Raw genomic sequence first — 12366 nt, forward strand, 5'->3', positions numbered from 1 at the left:
CCTCTCCCCCTCCCTTATAGGACCCCTTCCTAATCTCAACGGGCTACAGAAACCCGACACCAGGCTCCTGTGGCACCCACACCTCCCTTCAGCATCACACCTCATGGGTGCCCACATCCTTTCCACCAGCTGGCTGCCCTGGGCAGGATTCTTTTGCACAGTTTTCAGATTGTTCCATCAGTTTACCCCCCCCCCCCCCCCCCCCCCCCCCCCCCCGAGAGCCTGCAGACAGCAGTGCCCAAGGCCCGGGACCACACCCGCTGCAGCGGGGCTGGAGCCCCGGGTGGGCTCCGCGGCCTCAGGACAGGGTGCAGAGCGCACACGTCCGCCACACCCTCCAACACTCTACACACCTGAGGGCCGGGGACAGGAAGTTTCATGGAAGAAAAGGAATGAAATATAGAACAATATAAAGACTGGAAATTAACTGCACTTTAACATCTGCAAGACCTAACCTGGCTGTTCCCGCACGCGAGCCGGAGGCAGCTGTGGACTCGGGCCCCTCAAACCTATGCAGCTAATTGAGTCTTAAGTGTTGTTCAAAGGCAGCGTTTCTGAAATAACTTTCTAATTGGCCCAGGAGCTTCTCATGGTGAAAATCAAAAATGATTAAAGGAGACGTGAAACTCTCCGTGGTAAATGGTTACAAACAATAGTTCCTTTTGAACTGAATGTTTACAGAATGGCTACTTAGGGGCATGTACCCCAACCCCCCACAGGGAGCATGCTGGCTCAGTGTGTCCCAGACGTAAGGCTCAGGCCCCTGATTCCCCGGTGAGCCGGGTCCCGGTGCGACGCTCAGAGACGGGCTGCAGACAGTACTCGTGGGGGTTCAGCCGCCATTTACCTGCCTGGTCAGATCTGGGAAGCGAGGCCCACCTTGCAGACGCAGAGCAGGTGCAGACGGGAGTGTCTGGCAGTGTGCAGGGCATTTCCTAGCCTAAAGGCCCTGGGAACTTTCCTATTGCCTCTCGAGGCTGTTTTAAAAGCCTGGTTTTGATTCAAGCCACAGAGTCCAAGGTGGGAAGCCTGCCCTTGAGAGAGGCTCTACTCCCCCCAGAAAGCTGGGTCCTCCATCACCCGGGCAGCGAGAAGAGCCTGGGACATGCGTGGGACGGGAGGAGCCTGGAGAGAGATCAGAAACGCTTATGACCAAGGTCCTTGTCCCCAGCCGCCGGGCCACCTACACCCAGGAGACCCAGCCCTTTAGAGGAACCGCCCCCACAGCCTGGACCACAGGGGCCTGGACCACACAGGGCCTGCACAGGGGCCTCCCTCACGGAAGGGAGGTGCTACCTGGACACTGAGGGTAAGAATTTCTATTTTATCTGCTCCCAAGCAGAAAATTTATCTACAGCCATTAAGTGGCAGATGTGAGCCGACAACCCTAGGCTGGACAGTATGTCACTGCCTTGAACCTAACGCCGCCAGGCGTGGTGTGGACTGAGGTCACCAGACAAGCAGGTGAACTGAATGTCGCAAAGAAGGACCCGAGGGCTGCCTTGCCTTCGTCAGAGCAAGGAGGCCACCAAAGTGGGTGCAAGTGAAACTGTTGTTATTAACTGATGACAAACCACAGACCACATAGGTAAATGCAAAGGAAAGGGCACAGTCACATGCCGAAAACCAGAGACGAAGAAAATACACAGAAGGAAATGAATGCGTTGCCAACCCCGGGCTCTCCGTAGAAGCCCAAGTGACCGTTTAGCCCAGCAGGACTTGAGCAGGACTGACTGCCTCCCCTACTCGGGGCCCTCGCTGCGCCCACAAGCAGGCCCAGAAGGAGAGGGCTGTGCGTGCCTTCCTGGAGGGGTCCGGGCCAGGCCACAGACGGTGAATCTGGGGTAGAAGGTGTTTGCGGACCAGCAAAATTTCTTGAAGATGTGACGCGCCGAGCAAAATGGCTTTTGTGACTGTTGTCATGGAATTAAAAATTAGCTTTCAAAACAGGACCAAACAAATGTCTGGAACGGGGGCTATCTAGGTCCTGATCGCAATGAGAGTAGAAACTGAAACTGGCAGGTGGCGGTCCCAGAGTAATGGGATCTTTTCTGAATTGAGTCTTTTAAAACCCAGATAATATTGGGAAAATATGAGCTGGTAGAGATTGTTCCTCTGTCTCCTTTGGAGGTTCTTGATATTAATTTGATTGCATCACCTGATAATCTTAATTCACTTTTAAAAAGCTGCACTAATATGCAAGGATGCCTGTACTTATCCAGTGCTTAGCAAACAGGTTCAAAACCAGAGCTGTCTGTGATCAAATAAAAATAACGCATGAAAGAGAAAAATTAAAGAAGAGTTGCAGGCAAAACCCGCAAGGCTTGTGTGATGAAAGCTGCACCTCGCTGCTGCTCGGCACTAACGCGTGGACTCCGTCTGAAGTCCTGTGCTCCCTCCCGGCCTCGGCCCCGGGTGCTCCAGGAGCCAAGGTCGGGCCGCTTGCAAATGAATATGAGATTTATAAATTTGGGGTTACTGCTGCCGTTTGTTTAGTTTGAAAATATATAGGAGAGCAGATCAGAGTCTGTGGGACAGGAGAATATTTAACTGAATCAAAGGTAAATGTGTCGTAGGTAAGGGGCTGGTCTCTGCAGCCCGTCGGCCTGAGTTCCGATCTCAGCTCTGCCCCTAGCTGGCCTGTGCCTCAGTTTCTTACTTTTACAAAGGGATCGTAACACCTGCCTCGCAGTGGTTGCAATGCGCTATGAAATGCGTCAGTGAACTACTGTGAGGCTCACACGAATTAACGAGTGTGAAGGTCTAAAATAGGACCTGGCATGTGGTCAGTGGTCTCTATTTATTTTAACTATCTTTATTATTGTCATTCATAAACTTTTATTTAAAAGTAAAAAACAAATTAGCTGAATGCAAAGTACACCCCACTTTCTTGGGGAAAACCCAAGAGGTATTTTTTCCCGCAGGGACGAACAGCCCCTCTGTGGTATAATCCTGTCTGTCCTCAGTCACCGCAGGAAACGGAACGGCGCCCACACGCCTAGGGGCTGGGACATCGCTGGTTTTGATAAGAGGAATCAGGCCCCTTTGCCTGTGTGTTGGCATCTTTGAAACACATTATTGGCACATCTGTGAGAACTGGACACATAAAAAATGAGTAAACTACACTAACACTAGCTCACGCCCTTTAATAAGGCCCGCTGTGAAATACGTACTTTGAATACAGTACTTAAGTCATTTTATTGTTGAAGGGGTAATTTTACAGGTAGGAAGTCTTCCAGTTCCTCACAGTCATATATGAAGAGCACCACACTACGAACTGGAAGCCAAACCCGGGAGGACCTGCTTTAACGCACAGAGCTCGCCTCTCGTCTGTCACAAGAACAGGAGGCTGCCCTCAGGGGCCTCAGAGGGCATCTTCCCCAGCGATGCTGCAGCAGGAGGCTGGAGGATTATTACACTGGAAAGGATGTTATGATTATGATGTGTTTTCCCTAAAGTTTTATGTTACAGGTGAGGTAAGACGTGAAAGCCAGGAGTGGCCTGAATTCGAATTGCTCTTAGGGGATCGGGCCAGTTCTTAAAATCTGAAAAAGTATGAAAAGTAGGTCATTCATAGACAGGCCATGAGCACTTTATAAAGGCCAGACTTCAAAGGAACTGCGAGAAAGAGGCCACAGGGAAAACAAGAATCCAGGAGAGCTCCTGGAAACAACCCCCAACTGTCAGGTGGGCGTTCACACACAGTGTCTACTTGTGTCCCAGACTGAACAGTGAGCTGAGAACTAAGCTGGATATTCGGCAGAGGCTGTGTCAGAAAAGCCACCTGTGACAGGTGACAACAGTCCAGGCAGAGGTGTGAGGGACAGAGGGTGCCTGGGGAGGAGACAGACAGCACACCAGGGGTGCCTGACAAACAGAGAGGGGTCCTTGCCCCCCCTCTCCCAACAACCTAAGTTTCTCTCTTGCAAACAGGCTTGTTCATGTGCATGAATGGCCACCTGCCAATAGGCACTACTCCGGGGTGGCCCTAGCAGATGCTCAGCAAGGCAGCATCTTCATATTTTTTAGTATTAAAATGTTTCCCCTATTTATTCGGAAGTCTGTCACTTATAACTCCTACGACTCTTTAAAAACGGAGTCACAGTTCCAAGAATGGGGACCCTTTGGGTGTGGATTTCTGTTTCTTAGTTTTGTCTTTGAAAAGCTGTACCCCCCAGTGTCCATCATAAATGCAAACATGTAATGTCAGATCCAGGCCGTTTTCTCACGTAAAGCTAAGCGCTTTTAAGCAAGTGTGGTTTCCACTTGCACAGGAGCGAGCCGGGCGCCGTCTTACCCGCGTGTGAGTCCGAATGTGCACCTTCAGCCCGTCATTCTTGCTGAAGCCTTTCTCACAGTAAGGGCACTGGTAGGGGCGCTCGCCTGCGGACAGAGGAAGGCTCCGTGTCAGAAAAATGGGGTACAGGCGAGCAGTGCCCTCCTCCTCCCACTCAGATGGGTCCCCGCCGCGCCCAGCGGACCGGCCTTCCCTCCTGGCCCAGAGCACGCCCAGGGCTCAGCAACAAGCGCAGTCCCCAGCAGCAGGCCTGACGGTGTCCCTTTTAATACTTGAGACCCCATGAAATCTAATTTTAAGAATTTGTGAAAAAGATTTTATAGGAATCGACTTACTAATGTTTGTAATCCTCACAGAGGACATGCTGAGGGAGAGGGAAAGAGGGGGAGGGGAGGAGGGAGAGAAAGAAAGAGGGAGAAACATCCATGTGAGAGAGAAACGGTGATCGGTCGCCTTCTGTATGGTGCGCAAGACAATGCTCAACCGAATGAGCCACTCCGCTGGGCTATATGAAGCTATTTATTAATGAGCTATGTTAATAAATGAGCACGGTACTGCTCATTGCAAAGGCTGAATTATTTCACTGATACTTTGCTTTTAAAGAAAAGATCTCATATCCTTTCTCAGGGTGATGAGTTTCAGAAGAAGTTCACAGAATTGGTGTGTGTTACACAGAACCACCGGTAGTTAAACTAAGCAACAATGGATCCACACTTTCTGGTATAACCCAATGCCTCTCACCTAGAGGCTGCTTAGAAACAACCAAGCCTTTCTGTAACACACGCAAGCATACAGATACACGTCACATTTTTTTAAAAAAATTCTACTGTGAAATGACAAACATGACAAAATTTAATCTGCAAGAGGATCTGCAGCTGCCCTCCAAAGCCTACCTGTAGGACAGACAGTAACTCAAAGTCATTCACTTATTTATTCTTTCCTTTAACCACATACTCACGTGGATGCTGGTCCCCAGCTGCAACCGAAGACCAGCACAATGAAATGTTCGCCTTTAGCAGATACAAAACTCTGTCTTTCCTTCCACTGAGATTGAAGTAGTGTGTCCCTCCTGCCCTATCTGATCACAACTGTCCTTCAATCCAGTGTCACTGGCATCATTCCAGTGACCGCCCCTCTTGGGTCAACAAGGAGCTGCCCTTTTCATCAGGCCCTGCTTCCAGAGGCGGACAGCTGCCCCCCTGGTTCCATGGCCCCCGACCTCGCTCTGTTCCACTGAACTATGTTTGAACCAGTAGCGTCTTATGGGAGCCGCAGCACAGGGCACTTTCCAGCTTCAACTCAAAGGGCACCCAGGAGGCTCCCTGTGAACTGGGCCCTGGGAGTGAGGACAGCCACCTGAAATGGGACACTCTCCTGGTGTGAACAGGACCGAAGCTTCGGTCTGAGAAAGCTCTTAGGAAGGCGGGTGTTTCTCACTTGGACACTGCTGGTCACAGAAGCCAAGTACGGCGTGATGCAAGTGCAAATCGCTACTATTTGCTAATATTCCTGGTAGATTTAGACGCTGACTTCATTTGGTTTAGGCTAAATTCTGGCTAACACGAAAATTAGTTAATCTAAAAATGAGGTAAGAAAATGAAGCTGAAAGCTCATCGAAGAATTAACAACAGCTGACACAGATGAGGCCCCTACTGACCTCTGCTTTGCTGAGCACCGTGCTCAGAGTCTTGCAGCAACTTTCCTTCTGGCCACAACATGGTGACCGAGGTGTTCGCATCCCTGGTTTACAGAAGGAGAAAGGCAGACACAGAGGATCAGCTGGCACAGCTGTTGGGTGGTGGAATCAGAACTTAACCCCTAACTCCATGCCGTTAATCCTGTTCATTAATGACAGGGCTAGTGTTCTGTGTAACAGGCGGGACTTTCTAAAGTGATTGATGGAAGCCCTGCTCCTTGAAATGACAGTTAACATGAACCAGATCTTTCTGCCCCGGAGATGGAGGGGGGCGCTCTGAGTTATCAAGGCGCACAGGGAACAGGGTGGGGGCGGGGGAGGAATGCGTGTTATGTCTCCAACCAGGTCCTGCCACCCCATGAGGCTGTGCCCTGAGAACTACACAAGGTGATCACCTTCGACAGAGAGGGGACACAGCACTGGAGACCACCACACGCCACACTGAGACACAGCCGCCAGCAGTCAGATTTAAAGCGCACAGCAGCACACGCAATATTGACCTGTGTACAACAGCAAAACCGTTTTCACTTAACTAAGAAAATAGATGAGCTCTTCGTATCTGTTTCTTTCTTTAAATTATGTTCTGACTCTCAAAAACATTGACATCCACTTGTGTTTTCTTCAAGCACATCAAGGAACAAAGAGAAACACGATGGCAACTGCAAAGGGTTGATTTTAGGCTGATTTTAAAAGCTGCCATGAAGTAGAGACTCCCTGAAGTGAACATATTCATTTGTTAAATAGATTTTTTTTTTTTTTTTTTGGAGCACTACCGTCTTCTTAGCTACTGTCCTAGGCTTGGAAATGGAGTTAAAATAACATTCACAAAATCATGGTCTCTTCAATTTTACTAGTGTAATGAGAGAGACATGAAAATGTTGAAGAAAAATTGCACAATAGTTTCAGATACTGATGGAGGCAGGTTTAAGAAAGACCTTCGTGGGGGTGGGCAGAAGAACCTAAGGTCATCATAAAAGGCTAAAGACCTGAAGGAATGTAGTTCCCTAACGACAATGTAACATTACTTGAGCACACTATCTGTAAGTCTTCATCTTTGAATTATTTTATCACACGGGGCTCGTGCTTCCGTATTCTCACTGCTGGCACACCCGAAAGGGAAGTGCTTTAAAATATGCTAACTACGAAAGGGAGAGGAAAGGTGGCCCATGTTCAGAAAAGGGCTCCAGAAAACGGGAGCTGTGCTTCCACAGGGGATATCTGGATGCCAGAGTCTGGCCTAGTCCCCAAACAAGCTGCCTTGAGTCTTTGACAAAGAAATTGCATTATGACAACAACCATGATCTGGCAAATATGGCTAAAAACAATTGGGGGGAAATCAGATTCTCGCGTAATGTATGCCATTAGAACAATAATTTATCAACGTCACCATTATTTGATGCAATGTACTGTTATTAAAGACATGAGAACTCTGGCCTTACCAAACGATTAACATATGAAAATTAAAACAGCATCTTAAGTTGGTGGAGGACATGAAGACCATAATGTGTGTTCATGATACAAGGATCCTGAAGCCCCTGAATACTGACTATCCATCTACTGCTACAAAAACACCTCAGGGACCAACACCTTGACACAAATCCTTTCTAAAGATTCATGTTGAGATACCATGAAATTAGTAAAGAAAAATCTTGTAAACCTTGATGTTCTTAAATTAGACCAAGGATTTAATTTAAGAAATAAACTTGATCACTCAGTCAGAAGGCTCAGAAGATCAAATTCTACGTCACACTAATAAACACACTGAATACAACAGACTAAGAAAGAGCAGTAATGGCCACAATCAACTTTGAAGATTAAAAACATGTACAAAATAGTTAAACTTATAAATTTTATCTTATGTATATTTTATGAGAATTTAAAAATAAAAGTGTACAGCCAATGAGCCCTATGCTTTGAAAAATTTTTAAGCAAGCAGAAAGCTTAATACATAATGTATAAATTTTAAGAGATTTTGATTAAAAATGGATCATTTTCAGACAGCATTTTAATAATTTAACTTTTATTTTGTCAGTCAGTATATTTTTAAAAGCTTTGAAGATTTCAGAGAGCTCTCATAATTCTCTGAAAAGATGGAAAGATATACATACACAGAAAATGTAATTTTAAGATGAAATAACCTTAAAACTCTTACTTCCAATGATTCCAAATTAAATAATGTTTAAGCAATTAAATTAAATAATGTTTAAAGAATTTGGAGTTACAGTTTTACATTTTACTTTTTTTCTAACAAAAATCAATTTTAGAGATGGCAAATTCCAAATGAACAAAAAAAGACCCTCAATAGTGTATGCTTCACAAAAAATACTCTACGATGGTTCCAAGTAGCTGAACTATAAAATACATGCATTATATGGGAATTCTTTAGAAGAACTTTATATGTCTTCCACAAATATCACCGGACTGGCTTATTTTGTTTTGTGGACTAAGGAAATTGTTACAAAACATCAAAGTGGCTCATTCTAAATGAAAATTAAGCCCAAAACTCCAACTCTGCGAGCTCCACCCACTCCTTTTCCAGTCCCCCCACTGCAGCCCCTCCGTCCCACCCCCACCCCCACCCCCCGACTGCTGGGGCGCCTAACAGATGACAGGGGACCACAGAGGGACGTGAACCACTAACTGACAAGTGGGAGCAGCTCAAGTTCACTCCCAGCACTTTTCTATGAGTTGAAATACTTTATTTTCCTGCAACACGAAAGGCCGTGAAGCCCTGACCTCGCCGCACCCACGCGTTACTCTGGGAACCTCCCGTTTCCGACCCCGCAGTGTCACTTATGGAAGTGAAGCCGGAGGACACCAGTTTTGAAAGAGAGACAACAGCCCGGCCGGGCGTGGCTCAGGGTTGAACGTCGACCTAGGATCCGGGCGATCGGGGTTCGATTCCCGGTCGGGGCACATGTCTGGGTCGCGGGCTCCACCCCCAATGACACTCTCATCATTGACGTTTCTGTCTGTCTGTCTGTCTCTCTCCTTTCCTCTCTCTGAAATCAGTATAGATATATTAAAAAAAAAAAAAAAAAGAGACAACAAAAATCTGAACTTGACATTCACTCCTGAAATACTTACGGAGATTCTCTACTTTTTGAAGTTTACAGAGCTTACTATTGTAAGAAAGTGGGCAATAAACTATGAAAATCGAAAAGTGACTGAACGAGGGACCTTTACTTCTCAATATACTTTTACCACTCGAATCAAAACAAATCCGGTATTTTTTCAATGCAAGGGTCTACGGATGGAGCTACAGGAAAGACAGCTTCTTTTCCTTAGGAAGCTTACAGACACGCATCCCGCGCTCGTTCGAAGAGAAGCCAAATCAAAGGAGGTGAGGTTCAGCCCGGCCCGCGTGGCTCCGCAGCGGAGCATCGACCCATGAACCTGGAGGTCACGGTTCGATTCCCGGTCAGGGCACGTGCCCGGGTTGTGGGCTCGATCCCCAGCAGGAGGCAGCCGGTCAGTGACTGACTCTCCTCGTTGATGCTTCTCTCTCTCCCCCTCTCCCTTCCCCTCTCTGAAATCAATTTAAAAAACAAACAAAAACCCGGGAGGTGAGGTTCGTGGGACGCAGGAGTGAAGAGCCAGACCTGCTTACGGGTTGAGAGCAAAACAAAAGCTGAGTCTCACTGATGCAAACAAAACAGAATATGGGACTCGGGATAAAAAAAACAAGAGTTAGGGAACAATTTAAAAATGTAACTATCCAGGGAGAGGAAGTAAAAGATTCCCCTCTCAGAACACTCTGGCTTTGGCCGAGCAGGTACATGGGGGCGCCTGTTACATGTAATTCGTCGGGGGCACGGGGGTGACACCCCCAGGAGGCCCTGTCCCGGTGCTGACAGAGGCAAAGGGGACAGCGGCACTAACGGGAGCACCTGCACGCTGCTGACACCGCAGAGCTCAGAGGCGCTGCCCGAGAGGGAGCCGCGGGGGCGCCCGCGCTGTCCCAGGAGGGACGCTTTGGGCCCGGTGGGCGCGTGAAGGGAGGCCGGCGGCCACTGGCCCGGCTCCTTGTTCGGAGCCCGACTGCGGAGGAAAATCAGTGACGCCTTCGCCCGGCGCCCCGCCGCAAGGAGCTCCCACCGGAGTGGGACTGAGCCGGGGACGAGGAGCACAGACTGAGCAGCGGTCACGTCACGGGGGACGGAGCAGTGGAGGCTCGGGTGCCGGCAGGGGGCTGCCTGCTAAAGTGCCAGTGGGCAGAACCAAGAACGTGCACCTCCGGGCAGCGGGAGGCCCAGAACAGGACCCCCTCTCCCCAAACTGGGGAGGCCAGGGGACCCCCCAGCCCCGCAGCGCAATTCGGAGCTGCAGGCGCGCGGGGCTGCTCCGGGGGACTGTGAGCAGGGGCAGGGCAGGGCCGTCAGGCGCGGTCACATCCCCTTCGCTTCCCCAACCCAAGGAAAGCGGCCGTGCCCCGAATCTACTCGAGGCAGCTACTGACAGTACCTCGGCGATGCCCAACCCTGTCCAACTCGGGCAGCACACGAGCTCATGACTAAAATTCTGCGGCACTCCAAAAAATAGATTTTTTGCGGATCTGATAAAAAAAAAAGTATAATTTTGATTCATTCATACCAGACGGCTACTGTTGTGCTGGCTGTCATTTTTTTAGTTGACAATCAAGGGGAAAAGCGGTCAGTGCCCCTGACAAGTCAGGTACTACACGATTTAAACATTCCTGGGGCGCCCCAGTGTGCCGTGGCACACCGGCTGACAATCACTGCAGTATCTAATTATTTACCAATAGATAATGCTGTTTATATACAGTTATGAAAACTCTTGCCTAGGCGACTTCCACTTTGGGGGGGCCCCAGGATATCAAAGAAATGGAGAAATGATAAAACAGAATTACATAAATGATGGTATGTTTTAAATTACCCATTTTCTTAGAGTCTCGTGACCATGCTGTTAATTCCTTTGGTGATTGCTCATAGCACTATTTTCCAAGACAGATGTTACCCCTCACTCTTTCTCGTCTCCCAGCCAACCACACACCTTGAGGGAAGCATTAAAAAATTAGGGCACCTTTGACACTTAAGAAATAATCACCATATGACCTATGAAAGTCAAAATAAATGTCTCTCACTCTCGTTACATACATCGGTTTACAGTCAACCCAAAATCAACTGAGAGGAGCTGAGCACAGGAAAAAAAAAGAGAGGGAGAAACAGTATATTCCACCGGTGGGTGGGCAGAAATTATTTGAAATGTGAAAATGACAGAAAAAACAAAAACCATGCAGTCCCAGACTTTCCCTGTAAGACTTCTTAGGGAAAACCTGAGGCTCTGCAGGTCTGAAGCTGAGGAATCGCCTACTTCCGTGCAGATCGCATTCAGCTGGCCTGTCAACCCTCAGGTCATCTCAGGTACTGGAAGATCCCATTGGCCTAAGGTTAGTACTTAACCACTTGGAAAACAAATAAAGCAAAATTAACTCCCTGTCATCATCTGAGGGTTATCTAATTCTTATAAAAATGTGAAAAACGTGCTTTAAATTTTCGTTTGTGTTTATAATTGCTTTGTTAATTGTCTATTTTTGTTTATTAATAATTGTCATATTGTCATATAGTTATTTATAGTTATTTATTGCTACTGTTTTTAAAACTGTGAACAGATATTCTACAAATGAATAAATTCCTTCAGTGGCTAAAATCCAAGTAGAATCAAATTAAATTATACCAACCCTTTATTCCTAAGCTGATCGCAGGGATTTCCTAACATACTGAATGTTTCCCAGGACAGTGATTTATTGCTACAACAATGCGCAGCAGGCCCAGCGCAGACGCCCCACGGCCGGTTCTGTTAACAGGGAGAGCGGTGGAACTGCGGGCAGGTAATTAACCTCCTGGCCCAGAGCTTTAAAACCCCAAAAGCCGTTCCCGGAATTTCTTTCATAATTTATGAACGACTGAGGGAATTCCTGCCACCGCCCCAGGATTCCTCGCAGAATTAACCCCAGTCCTGGCTGACCCTTCAAGCTGTAAACCGACAGGAGCCAGTGCCCGCTGTTCCAGCTGACGCTCGGAGCGCCGTCTCCATCTCTCCGGCCCAGGAAACCCCGTGAAGAAGGAAAGAGCTGCCTGCCGGGCACGGCCCGCAACAGGCACCAGGCCGGCGGGGGCAGGTGCACCGCACTCACCCCACGGCAGCCCTGTGGGGCAGAGGCCTCGTCTATGTTCACAGATGATCTACATGCTGCTGCCAGAGGTTACAAAAGAAGACAGTGACGGTGACACTGGGAACAGAGGGTCGGACGGTGGATCCTGTGTGTGCACGCCTGTGACCCAATCCTGGTTAACAGCAGGAACGAGGCCAGGGGGTCAGCACAGCAGCAGCCAGGTGGCACCCGCGTACC

At 48.3% G+C, this 12366-nt stretch overlaps 1 protein-coding gene across 1 annotated transcript in view; it reads right to left on the reverse strand.

The window, feature by feature from the left end:
- PRDM5 (PR/SET domain 5) overlaps positions 1-12366 on the reverse strand; it is a 104142-nt gene that overhangs the window by 19471 nt on the left and 72305 nt on the right. Inside the window, exon 14 of the mRNA XM_087816221.1 lies at positions 4298-4383. Within this exon, the coding sequence (XP_087672347.1) occupies positions 4298-4383 (86 nt within the window). The remainder of the gene's footprint in view (positions 1-4297; positions 4384-12366) is intronic.

This window comes from Miniopterus natalensis, chromosome 4, assembly GCF_054644295.1.
Source record: "Miniopterus natalensis isolate mMinNat1 chromosome 4, mMinNat1.hap1, whole genome shotgun sequence".
In the NCBI taxonomy this organism is placed as follows: Eukaryota; Metazoa; Chordata; class Mammalia; order Chiroptera; family Miniopteridae; genus Miniopterus; species Miniopterus natalensis.